The 19320-nt window shown below is 36.4% G+C and overlaps 1 protein-coding gene across 2 annotated transcripts in view; it reads right to left on the bottom strand.

Moving 5' to 3' along the window:
* Positions 1-929: 929 nt before the first annotated feature.
* Positions 930-19320, bottom strand: part of LOC5573283 (phospholipase B1, membrane-associated) — a 59994-nt gene continuing 41603 nt past the window's right edge. For both annotated transcript variants that reach the window (XM_001654437.2, XM_021843337.1), the window contains exons 2-5: positions 2392-2635; positions 2010-2338; positions 1670-1944; positions 930-1574 (exon numbers count right to left, since the gene is read on the bottom strand). In XM_001654437.2, coding sequence (XP_001654487.2) covers positions 1132-1574; positions 1670-1944; positions 2010-2338; positions 2392-2610 — 1266 coding nt within the window. In that variant the 5' untranslated portion in view covers positions 2611-2635 and the 3' untranslated portion in view covers positions 930-1131. The remainder of the gene's footprint in view (positions 1575-1669; positions 1945-2009; positions 2339-2391; positions 2636-19320) is intronic.

Below are 19320 nucleotides of genomic sequence, written 5' to 3'. Positions count from 1 at the left end.
TATTGATATTAGTTGTCTCTAAGCGAAGGAACAAATTTCATCCTCAAAAATCTGTTATAGGCCTCCGTATTTATTTTTTACTAAACTTCAACAAAAATTAAAGGCATAACAAACTTATAAGACGCAAATGCCCTCAAAACTATGACCCTAGCAAAATATTTTATTGTGATCATGAAAAACACGTTCTCTAAGAACTCCTCCATCCTCTGATACCAAACAAACTAAAATTTACAACAATAAAGTGTGATTTTTGAAGGTGGAAAGTGTATCACCAGAGTATACGACAATCAGACGCTGTTTCTAGTTTTGGGTGGACAAAACCTTTGAACTTCTTTGCTTTATCACATTATTTAGGACAGTAAGAAAAATATGACAAAAAATGTCCTAGATAGCGAAGTTATGTTAGAATATACTACAATAAGTATAAATTACATTTACTAGCAAAAACAATGAAAATAACGCTTGTGGATGCTAGATTCACGTTCAAACAATTTTCGCATTTTTTTATGGGCCATACTGTACACCCTACCGGAATAGATTCCGAAATACTCCGAACAAATCCAGCCAAATCTAGTTGTTGGTCCTCTTGATGCTCTTGCAAATTGGAATGAAAAAACATGGAATTTGAACAGTCGAATATTATATGTACCAGTTCCTTCTGAAACAGGTTCCAGGTGTCCTTGTGTCATTGTGCCCAGCAGAAAAAAAATGCGTCTGTACACGTGCCCTGTCTCAATCTAGTTATGCCCATTTAGCCAACTCTTTATTATCAAACTGATTTCAATCTATTTTGAACAGCTCTAATGGGATACTTCCTACTGTGGAGGGACTACGTCCTGAAATAAGCATAGGAAGATATTTGCTTGACATCTCTTAAACTACAAAGCATAATGTTAGGTGTTTCAGATATGAAAAAAAAACTTGTGATATGTTGGATGGATTTTGATTTTTTATTATCTCTACATGAGAATGACATTTAGCTATTAAATATTACGTATAAAGTATTCCCTAGCTTTCATCTGGCATAAATCACTATTTTTGCATTAGGTTTAAAATGGAACACTAAGCGGCGAACAGTCTTATCACAGTTACAAATTAAAGTCTATGCCGTTAACTGTTACACACTCCAGTTTAGCTATTCCCCAAAGTACGAATGTACGGCATGTCTGGCGATGGGCATTTGAAATTGGCGAATTCTTTCTCCCAGATGCTAGATTTTTCACCGATTGGTTCCAACATGTTGTTCCACAATGCATTGGAGGCTCGCGCATAACCTTTTTGACTCAGATGAAAGCAGTCCAGAGACATGTAGCTGAAGTCGGTGTTGCCGTTCGGGTCGTCGGGAAACGTGAGATTCATAATGAACGGTTGAAACACAACTCCGAAATCAGGCTTGTTGTTGAATTCCTTCCGATTTGCAATATCCATCTGCAGAAGGTTCCACTTCTCGATCAGTTTAATGTATCGTTTCTTTTCCCGGCTAAATCTTGTAGCCAAAAAGCAAGGGCATTCGATTACGTGCATCGTGACGCATTGCTGTGGTTTTCCCTTGAACCGGGTTAGAACTTCAACATCTATGGTAAAACAGAAAGGTAAAATTAATCTAAATGCAGTATTTTTTTTATCTCATTTGAAAATTTCAATCGTGGAAAATACGGAATAAACTTACTTGGGCTTGCCACAAGGTTTACAAAGGTACGAGGCAAATAATCGCGAAATGTTCTTAGAGCAGACAATATGTTTTTTTCGTGATACAGCAAAGTTTTCTCCGGTGGGTTTGTGTAGCATATGTTGGCGCAAAAATCGTTTCCTCCAATCAGAATGGTTATCAGTTTCCAGTGGTTCTGAATATCGACGCGTGGATCAGAGAGCATTCGTTTGACTAGGTTCCTTGCCATGTGTGGGATGTCTTGACTCATAGCACCTCCTTCAGCTGCATTAAAGCTAGTGATCTCAAGTTGTGGCATTTGAACATTGATTCGAAAGTGTGTTCAGAAATTTGTACTTACCGTGAAGCTTTTCTTATGGAAATACCATCTTTAATCGGGTAGCCATATAAATTTGGGTTGAATTCTTTCAATATGTTCGGTATCGTAAGAAACTGTCTCCATGTCCCTTGACCCCCAATGCTCCAAGAGAGACCTTTATTCTCTACCATTACTTCTAGTATATTTGTAGCCATAGCACCATGACCGGCTGTTAGCGAGTCCCCAATAGCTCCAACTATGTCTATATCGCCAGGACGAAGCTCATTCACAGAGTTCGGAGCTGTCGGACTTCTCATTCCAGTAGTGTTGCAAAAGAATGGGAAATCTTCAGGATATTGTGTTTGTACTTTCTGTAAATACATTTAATTAGCATTAATTACGTTCACTGTTATCCCACACTTACCCCGTTACGTAGGTTTGCTTTGAACTTGTTTCTATCATCCCCGGTAGTACCAATAAAATTAAGTGCGAAGCCGCGAAGACTGCGAAATTTTTCCACGAAGATCGGTGCATCCAGTGCAGTGATCTGTGCTTGTCCTTTGCAGTATGGAATTATGAGTAATGCAAGCATACTCATGTACATCATTTTGTGCTGTGCGTCCGATGATCGAAAACTAAACATCCTGCGTGCGTGCAATTCGATTGTGCTGTTTAGAAAAAAATAAAGTGATTGATTAGTTTATGTGTATCTTTTAAGATTAGATAATTGGTTATTAGGGTACACCCCAGTATTCGCCACCCTAAAGGAAAACATTTTTATGATTCAGGCTAGAGAATGCTGAAAATTGTGATACGTTATATGAAAACTTTAGTATCCATCCATGTTTAGTAGCAAAAATGAAAGAAATGGTCCCAAAATTTGTTTTTGTGTTGAAAATTATAGTGACGAGTATTGAATTAGCTTCACCAGTTTTCGGCATGTTTTTGATTTCTGTTCCTGAGTTCCTGAGCGCACCATAGAGCAAAACATTTTTTTTTCCTCGAAAATTTGAGGTTTTTTTTATAGATGATGCGATATTTGCCAGAAAACCAATCACCAGAAAACTATTTGCCAGAATGACATTTGCCAGAAAACCATTCCCAAAATGTACCGTTTAGCAGAAAACCATTTGTCATAAAGTACCATTTCCCAGAATTATTTTTCTTGTCGATTTCCTGTCGAAACATCCCGGAATCTAAACATGGCCGTCACAACAGTCGACTTGTACCCACCCCTGTTCACATCTTCAAGAGCATTAGCTGGAATTAAAAGTACGCCAAAAATCTCGCTATTTTCATGTTATGCTTTCTGCTAGTGCACAGAGTGGAGACAATATAACACTGTTATTTTAAAACTCTTGCGAGATTTTTGCCTATGATGTTTTGATACAATATTCTGGATCACAGAAGGCTGTGTGTTCGGGTGGATGTGTTTTGTTTTTACTGCCACGTTTTATTTCGATTCCTTAATTATTCCAATTCGGCCGGTGAAAATATCAAAACGGTGAGTGGTGCTATGCCACCCGGAGAATATTTCGATGAATAGAGTGAAAGCACTAGTTTTCGACCTACTAGAACTCTGTGCCAATTTTCGGATTTCCATACAAAGTAGGCCTAAATCGTATGAATGGGTCGAAAATTGGTGAAATGAAAGTGTTGATTTACGCTGTGAATCGTTTCACCGATTTGTTTTACTTTCTGTTAAAATTTGACAGTTCCCCATCCGGTTAAAAATAACCCTGCTCATGGTTAAACTTGACGGTTCAAAAGTTATTCCGTGCTCCCAGAAATTTGAGAATAACTAACCATATTTCGACTTTGTTCTGAAGTACTTTTCATCTGTCGAAATTCAAATGGGTCGACCGCGAAGTTAAATTTAGCCATTAGAGGGGAAAATGACTATTTACTGTTTAACGACTCGCGACGATCAACGCGTCACCCTAATTCATATAACGGTGGGTATTAGAACTAAGTTGGAGGTGATGATTTCGCATTTTGGAGGTTAAAACCACTACCAAACACTAGCGATTTTGCGGTGGGATGTTGACGTTTGTTCTCGAATCGAAATGTCAGATTTTAACCAAAAGTAAAACATATCGGTGAAACCGTTCAAAGCCTAAGAAGACAGTTTGAGTGTGGATCTAACATTCGGTAGAGTAATGGAGAGAAGCAATAGGGTCCTTAAGTCATGTTTCAATTTTAGTTCCAAACGCTTATGTTTAGACCAGAAACACATGTATACTAAGTTTTTAAATGATTCTCGATGGTTTAAGACCAAAAAACATGTTTTTACATTTTTTAGGTTTTGTCACACCCTTTGGTTTAAACTCAAATTTTGGGTATATTTTGTTTTCCGTGTCCCTTCCGAAATGCCAGATAGGAACAACCCCAGTGTTAAAACTAAAACCCCTGTGGTATTATTGTCGACAGGCATGATCAAAAGTGTCAAGGTTCATATTTGGAACTATTTTTAAATATAAAGTTTTAATATGTTATAGTCAATATTTTAGTTGGAAAAATTGCTGAAGCAGTCACAAGAACATGTTCTTTTGTATTATTAAATAAAAACAAGAATTGATTAAAAATGTTAGGACCCAATTTTAGCATTTCGGTGAACTGTACTGAGCGAGAAGCGGTGAATTGCAATGTAACTTCGAAAATTGTATTCGGTGAGTTTGTTCCAATCTGCAGCCAATACGTTAATATCAACCATTTAGGGTCAAATGGTCCAAAATGCCACTAAGGATTTGTGTCGTTTTCTCCTAATAAGATCCACATTTTAACGCAATTCGAAGTCCTAACAGTAACTTTACAATATTTGATAGCTACCATCATGAAAGTATTTCCCAAATTTGATTTTTTTACGGGTTCAAAAGTTGATTAAAAAATGGGGTTGGTTCAAAATGAGTTAAACATGGATGGGGTAGAATGCCATTTAGTATGGTGAACTAGTAGTTAGCAACCAAGTTTCTCCATGAGTTTGCTTTGTGGTATGGAAACGCTTATTCCTTAATGAAATTATCAGAAAACCTTAATATTTTGGCACAAACGTTAAAAATGTCGAATTTCACCGGAAAATAAGGAAAAATCTTTGAGCTCATGTCCAAGGGTTGTAGCGACAACTTTTGGGTAAACATATTTTAGCATCGTTTGGCAAAGAATACTACAGTCGACTCTCCACATCTCGATGTTCTACATCTCGATATCTCTCCCTATGTCGATGATTTGTTCGGTCCCTTCATCCTGCATACATTTTCACTCTCCATATCTCGATATCCTCCTTATCTCAATATCTCCTTATCTCGATGTGATACCCATTATCAAAGGTAACTAGACTAGATTTTAAAGATTCAAAACAATTTGCGACGACGAAATGGCATCTGTTTGTTTTTAATTTTCTTGGTAACGGATTGATTTTCAATCTAGTATTCGTTAAAAACTTGTTCTATGTCTCGATCTCTCCCTATCTCGATGGTCCCTTCAATATCGAGATGTGGAGAGGCGACTGTAATTGAAACGTTCTGAGGTAAGCCATTTTACCCCATCAGTGCGTCTTGGACCATGTTCCCCTACTACGGTTACTCTATTCACAGTCTGGCGCATAGAAATATCGGAGCCAATTGCATCGGAGTCAATCGAACATTACAGGTAGGGGGTCGTCCATAGATGACGTAGCATTTTAGGGGGAGGGGGGGGGTCGTCGAGAATTTGTGACAATGTGTGACGAGGGGGAGGGAGAGGTCACAACTAGGGGACGTAGCATTTTAAATAATTTCGGTAAAAAAGTTTTTTTCTATCAAGCTTCTTTGTCTGTCTTATCATACCTGGGTTATAAAATTATGATTCAGCTTCAAAACATAAATGAGATTTTATTTAAAAAAATCTCAGAAATTTAAAATTTTCCTGATCAAACAGATTTTATCAAGCTATAAATAGTTATGTGTACTCGGGTCTAAGCTATTTTATTTGTGAATAAACAAATTAAAAGTTTAATAAGTTAAGTAAAAATCAATGCATTATCGACTTGGAAGCAATTGTTTTTCCATTTGTTAACCAAACATAGAATCAACCGTTCAAGTTGTATTCATATTTTTTGTTGGAGCTTTAACCCGTATAGGCCTGAATGAAAGCAACAGCACTGAAACCCTCACTGCTCAGCGAATTCTTAACGTATCAAATGATTTTTTGTCAGAGGAGCTCGGAAATATTCCTGTGGCCGGAGTTATTCCGGTGTGTCACTGGGTCAAGTCGGGTAAAAAAGGGCTATTTTTTGGGACATGCCAAGTTACTTCTATTTATTTGTAATGATAATCATTTTAATTTGCATAAATCATTAAGATCTGATAATCAACATTATAAATGAAGAGTTTTGCACCTTTTAAAATATACCGGATGTGACCATTCGGACGTAATGCCTGGAATAACCGGCTATAGATTTGATGGATACTAAGCCGTTTCAATTCTCGAAAAGTAGAAATCAAACATAATTATGTACTGAAATACGATATCATAAGCTTGGCACAGATGTTCAGATACAAATTGGCCACTTTATCGTAAGTTTGAGGTGTCGCGGGACCCGAAAATGGTCGTTTGTAGGATTAATCAAATGCAAAACTCATAGTTATCCAATTCAATTGTTCCCTAAAAGCTTTACACTGATACACGTTTCTTAAAATTCCGCTAAGTAGTGGCTACATTATAGCCGATTCCGGAAATTATCTGTGGCTTAAAATTTGACTACCTTCAGGGGCACAAACGCACAGTACTCTCTCACCCGACCTGACCCAGTGATCCACCGGAATTACTCCAGCCACAGGAATATTTCCGCGTTCCTCTGTCTACTTCTAGAAACTAGATATGTGTGCTAGTATACTGACAAATACTCATTTGAATCCATGAAGAATTCGCTGAGCGGTGATGGTTTTAGAATTTTTGCTTTCACTCAGGCCTATACGGGTTAATTCTTCAAAAGAATACAATATGCTCAATTAGGCAAATATTAATGTTTTTACAGTAAAACACAGACAACAACAACAAGATATTTATTCAGTGCGTTAAATGTTGCAGAAATTCTTACTCAGTCAAATAATCCGTTTATTTTTGTATATCAATGCTTTTGATGAAATAGCCTAGATTTTTTCTAGAAACAAATAAAAAATTTAGGGCGGGGGGTGTTACTTGATATGCTACGTATTTTCCAAGGGGGGTATCCCCATTTGTGACTAAATGCTACGAGGGAGAAGAAGGGTGTAAAAAGTCAGTGAAAAAATGCTACGTCATTTATGGAAGGTCCCTAGAGAGTGCTTAAATCGGTTAGCAGTATTATGACCGAAGAGATATGTAAATCAACAAAATATAAGAAGTAATTCGCATTACAGAAAAAATATCAAAACTTCATTAGTATTAAGACAAAGTGCAGTTAAAAAATATTAGCGAAATTTGACCTTCATGAAACTCATTGGTTGAACGAGAAAAAATATCATTTTGTCATTGTTCAAACAAGAAGGTCACTTGAAGGCTTAAACTTTTTGTTCGATTGCCAACGAATTTATTGAGATTATTACGTTGCCAGTTCTTGGGATTTTCTATTCGTCAGACTGTGAATAGAGCGACTGTACCATTTACTGGCCAGAATGTTTTCAAAGCATATTCTATGGCATTACCATTCCCGTTAACATTCCACAAAGTCCCGTTACTATCGGAGAGCTATCAGAGCCAATCGAACATAACAGGTAGAGAGTACTTGAATCGGTGGGTAGTATTGTGACCGTATAAATACGTGAATCAAAGTACAATAAGGAATAATACAACTAAAGGACAAATTAACGAAACTTTCTTGGTTTTAAGACAAAGTGCAGTTTCAAAATATTCGGCGAAATTTGACTTTTATATGACTCATTCGTCGATCGAGACAAAATATTATTTTGTCATTGCTCAAACAAGAAGGTCACTTGAAGGCTTAAACTTTTTGTACAGTTACCAGCAATTTTAGTGTGATAAGCTTAGGTAGGCTATTTGGTGACTATATTTATCTCTGAGTGTACAGCTACACCAAAGACAAAATAAAGACCTGCATGTTCCTTGCAGTTGCCCAAAAGTTTATGGCACATAAAGTAATAGAACGATCTGTAAAGCTTGAATACCTTTTGCAGTACCAAGGGACCGAATGCAATACTAGAAGTAGTACCCAATAGGCCTATTCACAAGACGTAACAAATCAGCTGATCGGGAAGCTCTTTGACAGTTCTTCTATGGAGATGACAGTCCCGTGTTAGCACCGATTGTCCACCGATGTAAAGGCTTATTTGAACCCGAGTGGGACGGGCCTGGCTACACGGTTATTTCTCCGCGTGTGGGAAGTTTATTAGGGTTGTGCTATCTTCTACCAAATGTCGGTACCCAAAATGTCGTTTCGCCGAATATTCGTGGAATGCCAGTTCCCTGAACATCCTGTTTTTTTTTCCAAATAGCCTATTTCCCCGAAAAGTTTTTGGCACTCATAATTGTCATAACTTTATAGAGTAGGGATCATTCAAATATTACGAAACGCAATAGGGGGAGGGAGGGGGTCTTACATAGTGTTACGGTCCATACAAACATTTAAAACTTTTCATGCAAAAGCTGTTACGTAGGGGAGGGAGGGGGTCTTGCGTTAAGTAATATTTGAATGAACCCGTAGTGTTTAATCCTTTGATGTTGTCACTTGCTCCTGCAGAGGCAGGTGATGGGAACAGGATCAATTTTCATACCATAAATCTTACTATGGAGGGTAAAAGTCGGAAAACCGCCAAATAGTCTTAAGTAATTAATGGACAGCCCCTTAGTAGTGTTTGATCCTTTGAACACTCCGCTTGCTCCTGTGGAGGCGGTGACAAATCTTTTCTGGCGTAAAATGCGTTTATCGAATTATATCGCGAATTTAGTTAGGCGTGAATATATCATGGATCGTATCACCTGTCTCTCAGATCTTTACCTGATTCCACTAACCCAATATCCTTTCCATGACAACTGTGGAGATTTAGAGGTATACTCGGTCTCTAGTAACAATGATTGTCTAACTAACATTCCTTCCATTCCTCAATGATCGTAAGGACGTGATCGGCACTTCGATTGTTCTGGTCAATCACGGAGTAGCAGCTGCGAATTGTAGGTCATCTATGTTCATGCTCATAATGAGAAAACATATATTTTCTCGTGTTTATTTTGAAGTAATATTAAGTGAAGGGGACTCAAACCTGTCGATAACATCATTTTTTAACCATAAATATTAAATGACTTACCTAATATGGAAAAGATTATTACTTATTATTATTATTATTTATTAGAGATACTTTTCACCGGGGTGCATTCGTGTCGTCTAAAAAAAGACTATTACTGAAGTGTTTAATGTGATTGATACATGTAAGATGTATTATTGAAAATTATGGATGCAAACACGTAGGTAAGTTAAAAAACCGCAAGAAACAAAACCTTCAGAAATTTACCCAGTTTTCTTGAAAGTCGTAGAGCAGAATACAAATAATGTTTTTTTTTATCATTACAACAATACAAAACATTATTAAAACAAAAACGAGCAAATGTCTTAGTTTCATTTCAATCATTTGTGTTCTGCCATTTTAGTACACGCTTTGTTTTATTTAGAGTTATTCTCAAGCCGCACCGCAGTCATTATAAAGTAATTAAAGTGAAGAAGCGAAATACTTTTGATTTAGATTTAGAACCGTTGAGTTTAATAAATCCATTAAAAACGCTTGGCGCAAACAGATCTACGTACGATTAAACACTTCTAAGTCATCCGAATAAAACGTAAACATTTTTAAACCGGTATTACAAATCGCAACTGTTGAAGGTCGTTAGTGGTATAAACAAATTTTGATTACCTTTCCCACGAATTGAGATGCTTGAAAAAAATTATGCTTGAGGTTTTTTTGTGTCTTAGGTACACATGTAGAAACGATTGTAATGAAGGGTTGATTATGTTTGCGCTCAATTGGTATTGGCACAATCGCGCACATAAATTAACACTTCATAGAAATATTTCTCATTTGATTCACCGTCACTTGTCGGATGTGTAGTGTAGGTAACGGTTTTGATGCATGTTAATTTATTCATTATAACATCGTCAAACAATTGCTACAAATCCTTGAACAGGTTTTTATGATAGCCTGTCAAGAACAAATTGAGCAATACAAAAGATTCATCCATCGATGATATTTTGTGAACAGAAAACCAGGACAGATTACCAGAATGCTGCGAGAGAAGAACGTCTATCTGATGACTTCGTAACTCACTGCCTTCTCTCCGGACTGCTCGGTTGGCGAGACGAACTTTGCAGTGTTTTACGCATTTTAGTGAGAACACTTGTTTTGCTTCATCGAGATAAATGCGATGATTGATTAGGGTATTCAAATACGAGTTCTTAGTTTGAATACCATGCTTCCGCTTGATAATAAATTTGATGCATTCTTATGAAATACATGTACTGGTATTTTTTGTAAGTTGGTAAATTAGTGAAAAACGATAATCACCACTGGCCCAGAGCATTACAAACTAGCAATCAGAAGCTGTAAACTGAACTTAATCTCAACGAACCTACTTCGCTTTCGGATTTCAAATGATCGCAAAACATGTTTCATTACAATCCTGCAATTATGAACTATATTTGAGGTAGTATCAGTTATGCGCTTCACCATTTGAAGTATTAAAATGGCGATGCAACATATGGATACACCATGCCCACACAGTTACGGATCACCCACAGTGACGGATCACTTTGGCGATGAACATCGGATAACTCGCTCAAAACATAAACGTTGACGTAAAACATATTTTTCCCGCATGTCATACTATTTGTCTTCTACCATTTGTAATGTTAAACATTACATTCAACCGCTAAATAACGGCGTTTTTGACAAATGTTTAGTTGGTACCACACAGCTATCATTATATGGTAGTTTTCTGTAAGAAGTGCCGTCAGCATTCATAAGCTCCCACAGGTGGTAAAATTCAAATGTTATAGTATAAAACATGCTCGTTCCCTTCGATTTAGTATGAATTCATCTTTGGAAAACATTTTTCTTGATTGTTGATTCTGTCTTCCGAATATTAGCACTTCTAACTAGTGATCCATAATATGGACCAGGAAATGATTGTTTACCACGGTTATGGATCACTTCCAAAGAATGTATATTTCTGCCATTTTAAGCATTGGATTCGACATTTTCAGATAATAGCACTAAGGATAAAATTAATAAAACATCAAGGTTTGTTAATTTCATTTTTAGCAGACAAAAATGGGTGGAAAACTTGATGTGAAGCGAAAACTGTTCGTGTCTCAGTTAATACAATGCACTATCACAAAAAAGGGCATTTTACCCTTGTTTCCAGCTCTAACACTGCTATTTTTTTTGCAGTAATATATGACACATTGTTAGCTTTCGCCAAACCATGCAATACAGATGCATTGAGTTGAAAATCTCTTGATTTTGCGCACTGATCCGTAATATGTCACAATTTGATCCATAATATGAAAATTGATCCATAATATGGTTTTCAGAAACCGATACAATTTTTAGTTTTTATGAAATCCTATGTAAATATTACACTCAAAACAGTTTACTAACCAAAGTTCCAATTGGAAACGATTCAATTCGTGCTTTTAAATTACAATCTAACGTTTTCCATGTCGTTTTATTGAATTTAATAGGTTGGACTCCACACTATTTGATCCATAACTGTGGGGTCATGGTATTATTATTACAAACGTAGAATAAAATAACTACACCAATGTCATTTCCTTTCGACCATTATCGTACCCAGCCAGGATCTTTCTTTCTTCTCTTCGATGCGCAGTTATGATGAGCGTGAAAGCCGTCAAGTTCAATGTTAATGCCAATTGCTGTAGGAAGATTTATTCTATCAATTCACACGGCATGGTGGATGCTGTCGCAGATTAACCAACGGTGGGAAACGACCGTTGCAGAAATACCACGGTATTACAGTAGTAGTCTTAAGGTTAGCAACACAAAAAGAATCTAATAATGAGTCGAAGATCAGTGCTCTTTTCCTATAATTCAGAACCTTTGAGAAAATGTGAAATTTTATTGAGTATCAGTTTTACTTCAGATATTATGAAAAAAATACCACTATAATACTTAATTTCATCATTAATTAATGTATTTTACCAGAGTGTCCGGATATTGGTACCGTCCGGATTTTGATTCACCACGGTATAACAGGTACGATGATTCTCTATGACCGTGAAAGTCAATGAAAATGCCATTACGAAAAGATCTTGTACCGTGGTGAATCAAAATCCGGACGGTACCAATATCCGGACACTCTGGTAAAATACATTAATTAATGATAAAATTAAGTATTATAGTGGTGATTTTTTTTTCATAATATCTCCCTTTATTCTTGCTGATCATTTTACAATCATTCGTTATCTAGTTACCATTGCCTAATAATTAACAATAATCAAAACAAAAAAGTCTTTCGTGTTGGACGTGTTATTTTTCTGCATTGTTTATCATTTCGGTAGAAGTGACTCATAAGGTAATCTAGAATGCCGAGAAAAGTGTACTGCGATCTGTCAAACTTGGGTACCTTTTGCACTACCGAGGGACCAAATGCAGTACTAGAAGTGGTACCCAATCTGAGCCAGAGTGGGACGGACCTGCTACAATCGTAAAGTTCGTGTAAATATGCATATAACGGTTTAAAAAAGACTGTCCGGATTTATCAGCAGATGGTTTTGAATCCGGACACCATTCTAAAGCATTGTGTTTTACTTCTGTGAGTGAATATGTGAAGGATATACCTGGAAGAAATCTTACAAACCATATCAATCAAGTGTTAAGAGTGATTTGAATGCAGTTTTATGCTCTGAAAAGCAGTGTGATTCAAATATTTCAGAGGTTCTAACGACAAGCGCTCAACCCCGTATTTATGGATGCAGTTGAGGTAATTGAATCAAAAACTTACAATCATTTCATTAACAGAAGCATTTTAAATCATATTCTTGCATTTAATGTTTACAAATGTGACATTAAATTCAATGAATGTACACTTTTTATGGATTTCGATGTTATATTCCATATTGCAAGACCACTGTCCGGATTTTGATTCACAAGTGTCCGGATTTATAAACCAGTAATGCTTCTGGTGTCCGGATTTAAGGACAAGACAAGCTTGATTGTTTCGATGTTTTTCATATCTTTTATTATAAAATTTAATTTTCTTATCAAGTTTTGGTGTAAAACTATATGTAATTATAATGAACTTAAATCTTATTCGATGAAAAATGGTTTAAAACGGAGTTTGAACAAGTGTATCAGCTTAAGCGTCCGAGTATTGATGCATCACGGTACCAACCGGGAAATCCAGGCATCTTCAGCATGGCTTCGCTTTATAGCCACGGACGATTTCACTAGGCTAAGGAAGGCCCTTAGGGGTTGTCCATTAATTACGTAAGGGGTTATGAGGAAAGGGGGGTTTTTGTTGAGATTTCTTACGCGTCATACAAATTATTTTTAATTTTCATACAAAAAATCTTACCAAGGGGGAGGGGGGTTGAAAAACCGTCAAAATTGTCTTACGTAATTAATGCACTGCCCCTTACTTTAAATTGTTGTATTGTCTTCTGCATCAGAATTCTGGTAATTGGGCATATAGCACTTAACACAAGTAGACTAGACAAACTGCTTATTCTAGTTGACTTAAACAATGTTACTGGGGACCAGCTTCGGCAAGACTAACCCTCGACAGGACTAATCCTCTGCAGTCGACTTTGGATCGGCACGCCATGGGCGCTGCAATTCTAGCATAAACAGAGTGATTGCCGTAGTCACTGCATTCCTGCACACATTCTTTGGAGTATATTGTCTGGAGACATGTCCCCACTCACTCACAACAATGAAACGCTGGCAGTCGAACACGATATGCTCTGCTGTTTCCTCCACACCAGCACAATTGGGATTGGGTGGGGGATGCGGTAAGAGTACATCGATTATCGATCGCAGCAGCTTGGTTGACTTCTCTTGAGGTACCATGGCACCTCTGGTCTTAGCCATTACCACTCTGTAGGCGCCACCCCGCGGACTCGTGTACCGTTTTGATTCATATTACGGACAGCTTAAAATTCCGGACACTCTAGTTTATATGGGAAACATTTCACACGAAATGTTTCAAATTTTTCCGTTTAAAAGTTCTTCTTTTCGTGGCTCGTTTTAATAAGCATTTTCCAAGAAAATCCATGAAAATGTATAATTTCCAGCTGCCTTAGACGTCTATTTAGTGGTTTGACGATTCCAATTGATAATTTGACTTTTCCATTCAGGATTTTCATGATCTGTCCGGAGTTCGAATCAAAGTGTCCGGAATATGAGGCAAAAGTGAGCAAGTGTCCGGAATTAGAATCGTGAAAAGTCCTCACATTTCTATTTATTTTAAATTATTCATGTTGCGGAATCAAAATCTTCACTCGCCATTCAAAACTTAAGTGTTTTGGAGGCTCGTTAACGCGGAGGAATCATACCGAATGATTTATTGTATACGTTTCTTGATGAATTATACTTCACTAAAGCCTTAAGTGTCCGTAATATGAATCAAAACGGTATGCACGTTGGCATAGACTATCAAAGCATGCCTCTGTTTTTGACTTTTAATTTCCTTTTTGAGTGCTAACTTTGCCCTTCTGAATGCCGTACCACGTTCTGCTCTTTGTGCTTGTGAAAAACTGAATTATCGCTTGATTATCGCTATACGTATAACGAGTATAACCAAGGTATCTAAAATGGAAGTAGTTCAATCTGTCAGAATATGACATCCATCATGTTGAAATGACAAGTGACAGCTGACGAGTTTGTTTTGATCAGACGTTGCCAGAAAATTATATGCCTCACAAACATTTATTCTCTTTCATATTTGAAAACTAATTGCGTTCCAATCGGAAGATTTTTCCAACTTTACCAATCAGTTAATATTCAGCTCAATACCTCACTAGATATCATTTGACGATTCTATTCACAGCCTTCAATATATCTTGAGTGCAGTCCGTCATCAATATTTTACGGAATTGAAGAAGATCTGCCAAGTTATCGCAAAATTCTTCCAAGATTTCATCATAGAATATGTCAACAAATTTGATAAGAGATAGCTCCACATGTTTCTAAGGAATTCCTCCTCAGACTTTTCTAAATGTTTTTTTTTTTTCAATTCTTCAAAGATTTCATAAATAATAACTCAAAAGTTTATTTCAGAAACCGCTTTTCGGAATACCAACGAGTTGTTGTTGAACAACAATAACTCAAGGTTTTTGTTTAGGATTGTCTCTTCGTAGTGCTGTCAGAACTTTCTTAATAACCAAAAGTTTTATGAATTGTTTCAAGAATTCTAACAAAGAACTTACAGGGAAGCTTATAGGAATTTCTCCAATAATTCGTCTAATGGCATCTTCGGAAATTCTTCTGTATGTTTTTAAGGGCATCTTCATGCTTTTCCTCTTGAACTCGATCAGAATATTGACTCGGATTTACTCTTTAGAAATTATATATTGTTAGGAATCACTTTATTTTTTTTTCTTTTATTACTTAGTATATTCAAGAAATTCCTTTAGAAATTGCCTGATATTTATGAATAACTTCGTGAACTCCTTCAAGGATTCCTCAAAAACGTCCAATTCTGTAATTTTTTCCATATATTCTTTTTTTTTTCTTTTTTTTTTTTTTTTTTAATTTCTTTATTAGTATCATTCCAAACATTACATTCATTTCTTATATCTAGGTGTTCTGTGTTATTTGACAACACTATCATCCTAATTTGGTAAAACAAATTTAAGATTTAATTAACATTTTGTTAACAACATATTACATTTCATTTGCCGTAGCAGTTCAGTTTTTTAACAGGTGAGTTGATTTCACCTGCTTATAAGAGAAAAAAAAAAGTTTTTAATATACTTAACCTAACTTAACCTAAACATATAACGCATTAATCGTGGCAATAGAAGATTGTAACGATTTTTGCCTGAAATTATTAATGATTGTATTTGACATTTGTTCCAATGTTTCAACATTGGATATTCTATGTAACTCATTGGTACTATACCAGGGAGGAAGCCTCAGAATCATTTTCAAAATTTTATTTTGAATTCTCTGCAGAGCTTTCTTCCTGGTATTACAACAGCTAGTCCATATTGGTACAGCATACAACATGGCTGGCCTGAAAATTTGTTTGAATATCAACAGCTTGTTCTTAAGACAAAGTTTTGATTTTCTATTAATAAGGGGATAGAGACATTATACATATTTATTACATTTGGCTTGAATGCCCTCAATGTGATTTTTGAAAGTTAAATTCTTATCTAGCATGAGCCCTAGATACTTAACTTCATCTGACCAATTTATTGGAACCCCTCTCATCGTGACAACATGTCTACTTGAAGGTTTCAAATAAAGAGCTTTTGGTTTATGTGGGAATATTATTAGTTGAGTTTTGGAAGCATTAGGAGAAATCTTCCATTTATGCAAGTATGAAGAAAAAATATCCAAACTTTTTTGCAATCGACTACAGATGACACGCAGGCTTCGACCTTTGGCGGAGAGGCCTGTGTCATCCGCAAACAAAGATTTTTGACATCCCTGAGGTAGCTCAGGTAAGTCAGATGTGAAAATATTGTATAATATTGGTCCCAAAATGCTGCCTTGAGGAACACCAGCTCTTACAGGAAGTCTTTCAGATCTGGAGTTCTGATAATTAACCTGAAGTGTACGATTTGACAGATAACTTTGAATTATTCTAACAATGTATGTTGGAAAATTAAAGTTTTTTAATTTTACAATCAAACCTTCATGCCAAACACTGTCGAATGCTTTTTCTATGTCTAGAAGAGCAAGACCAGTAGAATAGCCTTCAGATTTGTTGGAACGGATCAAATTTGTTACACGTAAAAGTTGATGAGTGGTCGAATGTCCATGGCGGAATCCGAACTGTTCATTGGCAAAAATTGAATTTTCGTTGATGTGGGCCATCATTCTGTTCAAAATAACCTTTTCAAAAAGTTTACTGATGGAGGAAAGCAAACTGATTGGACGATAGCTAAAAGCTTCTGCAGGATTTTTGTCTGGCTTAAAAATTGGAACAACCTTAGCATTTTTCCATTTGTCAGGAAAATATGCTAATTGAAAACATTTGTTGAATATATCAACTAAAAATGATAAGCTACTTTCTGGAAGTTTCTTGATGAGGATGTAGAAAATTCCATCATCGCCAGGAGCTTTCATGTTTTTGAATTTTTTAATAATAGTTCTCACTTCTTCCAAATCAGTCTCCCAGGCATTTTCGAAAACGTTCTCTCGATTGAGAATATTTTCGAACTCCTGAGTAACTTCATTTTCAATTGGACTAGTAAGTCCTAAATTAAAATTGTGCGCACTTTCAAACTGCATAGCAAGTTTTTGAGCTTTTTCGCAATTAGTTAGTAATAATTTGTTTTCCTCTTTCAATGCCGGTATTGGCTTCTGAGGTTTTTTCAAGATTTTAGATAATTTCCAAAAGGGCTTAGAGCCAGGGTCCAATTGAGAAATTTTATTTTCAAAATTTTTGTTTCTTAATTGAGCAAAACGTTTCTTGATTTCTTTCTGCAAATCCTGCCATATAATTTTCATAGCAGGATCGCGAGTGCGTTGAAATTGCCTTCTCCTCACGTTTTTAAGACGGATCAAGAGTTTAAGATCATCGTCTATAATCACGGATTCAAATTTTACTTCACATTTTGGAATTGCAATGCTCCGGGCTTCAACAATGGAATTTGTTAAAGTTTCAAGAGCATTGTCAATGTCAAGTTTAGTTTCTAAAGAAATGTTAACATCAAGATTGGAATCAACATACGTTTTATATATATTCCAGTCGGCTCGTAAATAATTGAAAGTGGAGCTGATAGGATTGAGAATCGCTTCTTGGGATATTTGAAATGTAACAGGGACATGATCAGAATCAAAAACAGCATGAGTAATCAGTTGGCTACAAAGATGACTAGAGTCGGTTAAGACCAAATCAATCGTAGATGGATTTCTAGAAGAGGAAAAACATGTGGGGCTATCAGGGTATTGAATTGAGAAATATCCTGAAGAGCACTCATCAAATAAAATTCTGCCGTTGGAATTACTTTGAGAATTATTCCATGACCGATGTTTGGCATTAAAGTCACCAATGACAAAAAATTTTGACTTATTGCGAGTCAATTTACGCAAGTCAGTTTGGAGCAAATTAACTTGCTGCCCAGAGCATTGAAAAGGCAAATAGGCAGCTATGAAAGTATATTTACCAAACTGTGTTTCAACAGAAACACCTAAAGTTTCAAAAACTTTAGTTTCAAATGACGAAAACAATTGATGTTTTATACGCCTATGAATGATGATTGCAACTCCCCCACATGCCCCATCAAGACGATCATTACGATAAACAAAAAAGTTAGGATCTCTTTTGAGTTTAGATCCAGGTTTTAAATACGTTTCGGTAATAACTGCTATATGCACGTTATTAACCGTAAGAAAATTAAACAGCTCGTCCTCTTTACCATTCAGAGAACGAGCATTCCAATTTAAAATATTTAAATTATTATTTGGATCCATTAGAAAAACGTAATCCAATAACAATTTGATTTGTAAATTTTACACCTACTTGGACTGCTTCAGTCATAGTGGTGGCTTTGAACATTGCATCAATCATTAGATTCAATTGTTCAGTTAGAAAATTAAAATCAGAGGCAGACATGTCATGTGATTTCCCATTGGAATTTCCGGTAGACGAAGAAGCGGAGTTACCTGTGGCGGTAGGGTTTTTTCCATTTGATTTGAAACAAGTAGAATGGGTACCCATGGATCGAACAGGGGAGGAGTTCGAATGTCCTGCTACGATATCGGCAAAGGATTTACCGTGGGTAGATACATTCGAAATTGAAAGATTCGAACGGCTACCCGTCGGATTAAAATTAGTTTGTGAATGAGCATGATTATGATCTTCCTGATGGGTATGATTCATGATCAAGCGATCGTTAACTGAAAAATGAGCATTGTTCGATACTCTACCAGGCAAATTCCGGAAACGACCGTTATCGTAACGGATATTATCTTTCATCTGCCTGGCACGAGCCTCAATGACCCTTTTGCGTGAAGGACAATTCCAAAAATTGGACTTATGGTTAGCCCCGCAATTACAGCATATGAATTTGGTGGTATCTTCCTTCACTGGACAGACGTCTTTGGCGTGAGAAGAACCTCCGCAAATCATGCATTTAGCATCCATGCGACAATTTTTTGTACCATGACCCCACTTTTGGCACCGACGGCACTGA

This window comes from Aedes aegypti, chromosome 2, assembly GCF_002204515.2.
Source record: "Aedes aegypti strain LVP_AGWG chromosome 2, AaegL5.0 Primary Assembly, whole genome shotgun sequence".
In the NCBI taxonomy this organism is placed as follows: Eukaryota; Metazoa; Arthropoda; class Insecta; order Diptera; family Culicidae; genus Aedes; species Aedes aegypti.
The sequence above is the reverse complement of the archived record's forward strand: the minus strand, read 5'-3'. Positions and strand labels throughout refer to the sequence as shown.